This window comes from Alosa pseudoharengus, unplaced genomic scaffold (genome assembly GCF_046254945.1).
Source record: "Alosa pseudoharengus isolate Yale_2024_CS ecotype anadromous, Long Island Sound unplaced genomic scaffold, YU_APseudo_1.1 YU_APseudo_1.1_scf_21, whole genome shotgun sequence".
In the NCBI taxonomy this organism is placed as follows: Eukaryota; Metazoa; Chordata; class Actinopteri; order Clupeiformes; family Clupeidae; genus Alosa; species Alosa pseudoharengus.
In genome coordinates this window covers 9,688,101-9,693,100 of record NW_027468674.1, presented here as the reverse complement: position 1 = coordinate 9,693,100, position 5,000 = coordinate 9,688,101, and the positions used below count along the sequence as shown (strand labels likewise).

At 43.4% G+C, this 5,000-nt stretch overlaps 1 protein-coding gene across 1 annotated transcript in view; it reads left to right on the top strand.

The window, feature by feature from the left end:
* Nucleotides 1–5,000, top strand: part of tanc2b (tetratricopeptide repeat, ankyrin repeat and coiled-coil containing 2b) — a 177,353-nt gene that overhangs the window by 81,827 nt on the left and 90,526 nt on the right. The window contains exon 5 of the mRNA XM_076297808.1: nucleotides 3,806–3,997. Within this exon, the coding sequence (XP_076153923.1) occupies nucleotides 3,806–3,997 (192 nt within the window). The remainder of the gene's footprint in view (nucleotides 1–3,805; nucleotides 3,998–5,000) is intronic.

Here is a 5,000-nt window from a genome sequence, read left to right as displayed (position 1 = left end):
CTGTTTATCTGTCTTGAAATGTGTTATTAATATTATTATTTATTTTATTTCTCTGCCAATTGTTTTCTGTTGTATTATGTGGTTTCAAATTGTTTTGAAACCACATAATACAACAATAATGTGGGTGAGCAGAGCCCTTCCATCTATCCAGGTCAGAATGGCGATTGATGCTGTGTGTGTGTGTGTGTGTGTGTGTGTGTGTGTGTGTGTGTGAATGGCCTCTGATGCTGTGTGGGCATTTGGTTGTGTGTGTGTGTGTGTGTTTACTAGCTTGCAGGCATTCCGTATTAGTTTGTTCAGATTGCTGTCGATCAATACCTGATCCAAACACCAGTTTCAACCAGCCACTGTGGAGCTCCACACATGCTTATTCCGATCTGGAAAGTTTTGGGAAAGCAATGGAATTCTGATTTACTGTTTTCCATACCTGGAATTGTGTGAATGTCTTAAGAGCTTGCTTGGAGGAGCTGTGGTAGAAATGGCTAAACAACATTTGGGTCCAGTTGCCGGTTGACCCGGTTTGATTCATGGTCATTTCCTGAGCCTAGTGGGGCAGCCATGGCCTACTGTTAGCGCTTCGAACTTGTAACTGGAGGGTTGCGGGTTCGAACCCTGACCAGTAGGAAGCGGCTGAAGTGCCCTTGAGCAAGGCACCTAACCCCTCACTGCTCCCCGAGCGCCGCTGTTGATGCAGGCAGCTCACTGCACCGGGATTAGTGCGTGCTTCACCTCACTGTGTGTTCACTGTGTGCTGAGTGTGTTTCACTAATTCACGGATTGGGATAAATGCAGAGACCAAATTTCCCTCACAGGATCAAAAGAGTATACTTATACCATCCCATCTCAGTTGACCCGGTTTGAGCCCGACTCGTGGTCAGTTCCTGAGCCCATCGCATCTCTGTCTCCCCTTAGCTTCCTATTTCTCTTCACTGTCCTAACTATCCTATCTGAATAAAGGCAAAACGTACTAAAGCAAAAATGTACTAATATATACACAAAGGTCATGATCCCAACAAAAAACAATACACATTTGGCGTACAAAACTACTACACAAAGAAAAGTAGTTTTTAATGTGAATGGGAAAAGGGGAAAGGGATCACTATAACGCCACCCCCCCACCCCCACCCCCCAAAATAAAATAAAAAATGTCATGATTTTGGAAGTGGGGAAGACATTTCTTCTCTTTTCATTTTCATATGAACAACATATTGTGCAAATTAACTTTCTCTCTTTCTCGCACACGCACACACACACACACACACACACACACACACACACACACACACACAAACACAGCAGAAGCCAGGGACGGGATATTTTTGGCTCGGGGGGTAATGACTTTCTCAGTTTGGGGTGCTCTCCCACAGTGCTGTCAAAGTCAACCCAGGACACACACACACACACACACACACACACACAGACACACACACACACACACACACACACACACACACACACACACACACACATACACACACACACACACACACACACACACACACACACACACACACACACGATAATGAGTATCGCACTGCTATCGTCCTCAGAGCAGGAGGCTTGATGCATTGCACACACTCCTCATAACAGATGCACATCATGTGAATGTTTGTGAAAGCCAAAGGTACACATCCCAAAATCGCCAGGAAATGGATGCAATCTCACAGGAATAGATTTACCGATTACTGAACATGTAAAAATGTATATACTGTACACATCCTGAAATCCAGGAAGAAATATCAAAGAACTATCAAAAAGATATATTTGCTGTTTTTAAACATTACTGTAACTATAACATGTGCACAAAAAAATGTATATCCACATTTGGCTATTAGAAGATTATACATAAAAGGGTAAAACTGAAAGTAAAAGAATAACGATGCAATGCTAGCATTCTTAAATATCAATGTGAAATATAATTACAAAACATCATCTCAATAAGTCTTCATCTAGTTCTCAGCTAACACCAGCAAAATGAGATTTATGCAATAAAGTTTCATTTTTTTAGGGCGGCCTATGGGGACCAACCCTCTTCTGAAGCCAGACTCAAGTGACTATTTAAACTGTGGCATTAGATTCATTTTTCAGCAGCGGAGCACTTGGTGGTGGTTTGTTTGTGTTGTGCAATGGTAACCATGGTGATCTCTGTGGCTTATTCAGTTCTGATAAATAAGTAAGGAGTCCATTATCCCGCTTATAGACATAAACAATAACAAAGCATGTTTGGTCCTAGAATTCTTCCTGTTGCCACTAGCGTTGTGCTGTTATAATTTATTTTGAACGTTTTCATTGCTAAAAACTGTCTTGTTTGTAGAACTGCTTCTTTCCGCCACATATCAACTAATTTCTCAACTTGCAAGACAAACTGCCATTATGAATGGTTGATATGGCTAAAGGCCAGTCGTTAGTTCCATCTCTCTCGTTGGTTGGTGACATGGCGATGGATTCTCCACCAGAAAGCCTCCGACTGCCAGTGTTAAAATGCAATTTGTTATGCAGGAATGATAAAGAATGTGTGACAAACGCCATTGCCGGTTCTTTTTGAATGTTCGTAGTAAAGTAGTCAAGTTATTGGAGTTTAGCCGAAACGCCTGCTAAATACATTAACCAGAGCAGAATAAATTCAGACTCCTGTATGTATGATGTATCATGGGCTAACAATGTTAAATGATGATGGGTACAATTGTATTTTGGTATATAAGCCCAGTAAAGGTGCTGTAGCCTATTCCAGAGTTTCAAAGCATTTGTGAAATTGGCTGCCTAATTACAGCCGCTGGGATATTGTTTACCAACCCCACTCATGTCCTAGCCTATTGCTTAAATATGCCAACAAGAACGAGACGTGTCCTGGAGAGTTTCTGTTTGTATACTGGAAATATGGATGATATCGAGTGTGTAAAAGACGTTTGGATATTTTGTGTAGTCTACTACACAGAATACTGTTGATACTCTTTCGCATGGTGCTGGTTGGAAACGATAGGCTACGACCAAAATGGAGGATCTTCAACAGGAAGTTCCTAACCTAGTGGGTGGGAATTTTCAGATGGGTTGGGTAGTCAGCGCCCTATATGGCTCTGGGGGTAGTAATATTCAAATGTCCCCAATTGTGACATCTCAATAAGGGAGATTTCTGATTACCTCACAGAAGTGCATAGTTTCTGACATAAACCTCTACAAAAACTCAATGCACGGTTTTGTTTTACACCTGGAGTATTTGTAGAAGCATCAGAGACCCAAATGGAAGTACAAAAGCACAGAAAAAGTTAGTTTTGCATAATATGGCCCCTTTAAGGAAAATACCGCAATAGACCTCCTTAAACTTTAATATTTCCAGCCTTTTTTTACTGTATGACAATAAACAAAACAAAACAAGACATTTGGGGACATAATCTTGGGTTTTGGGATTTTGGGATTGGGACTTGGGCTTTGGGTAAATCTTCTCACATTTTTTCTAACAAGCAACTAATCCATGTGACAAAATAAACAACAAATTAATCAACGATGAAAATAATCATTAGTTGGAGCTGTATTGTATTGTGTACTGTGCTCTATTACTGAGTATTGCATACTGCACATTTTTTTTTATTAATTTTTCCTTGTAAACCACTTTTAGATCTGATCAGATATGACAAATCAGGAATCTTTTTTGCATCATAGCAGCTCCATTTGTGAAAATACAAATACAAGAAATAAGACACATAGATGCATACAGTTAACCACATGATTGAACACATTGCAGTTGACCACTTCAATAACTTGAGACTTACTTGCTTTCTTCAATTGTGATTCTCCTCCCGTCCTGCAGGTGGCAGTGTGGACAGTGACTGTGCGTTTGGGGACCCGGACTACGCGGTGCCACCGCCCCTGACCATGGTGGAGGGCCTGCAGCACGTGCGCATGATGGAGGGCGTGTCGCGCTCTCTCCCCTCCTCCCCGCTACTCGCCCACCAGCACGCCGGGGCGCGTCTGCAGCCCGGGCGCAAGATCGTTGGAACAGGTGCGTGCGACCACTCTTGTGCAGTGCATTCTGGGACTATGAGTTTTTCATCAGAGTTGGGAGAGGAGTAGTGTGAGTGGAAAGGAGAAGGAACTTGTGTGAAAGGGGAAGAGAAATGCTGGCGATGCATTCTGGGAATTTTCTTATTTGAGGAGAGGTGAAGGAAGTGAAAAAGGTGTAAAAGAAGTGGTATGCCACTCTGGAAATGCATTCTGGGATGTTGAGTTTTAGCAGATCCAGACTGGCTTTTGGTTCTAATGTTAAATGGCCAATGCAGACGGGCATGTGTCTCTCTGGTATGAAAAGTTAAAGGTCTTGACTGCTGTATACTTCTGTTCAGTACTGTATAGGTGTGTGTGTGTGTGTGTGTGTGTGTGTGTGTGTGTGTCTGTGTGCTGCTGTTGTAACATGGCTGATATAGGCTGGCTCACTGCGGTGCTGATGTTAGTCAGGTGTGTGTGTGTGTGCACGCGTGTGTGTGTGTGTGTGTGCGTGTGTGTCTGAGTGCTGATGTTGAACGCCTGTAGCCGTGCTCTGGAGCAGGAGCCCTCGTAGTCTCTTGTCACACAGACTCAGTGTGCGTGTGTGTGTACTGTATGTGTGTGTGTGCTGTGTGTGTGTGTGTCACACAGACTCAGTGTCACATAAACCCTACTCACCTCCCTGTGCTCTCTTTACCCACTCAGCTGCGCTGCAGGCCGGCCCTGTGCACTCTGTGTGTGTGTTGTTGTGTGTGTGCTGTGTGTGTGTGTGTGCTGTGTGCGTGTGTGTGTGTGTACTGTATGTGTGTGTGTGCTGTGTGCGTGTGTGTGTGTGTACTGTATGTGTGTGTGTGCTGTGTGCCTGTATGTGTGTGTACTGTATGTATGTGTGTGTGTGCTGTGTGTGTGTGTGCGTGCTTGCGCGTGTGTGCATGCGTTCGCGCGTGTGTGTGTACTGTATGTGTGTGTGTGCTGTGTGTGTGTGTACTGTATGTGTGTGTGTGCTGTGTGTGTGTACTGTA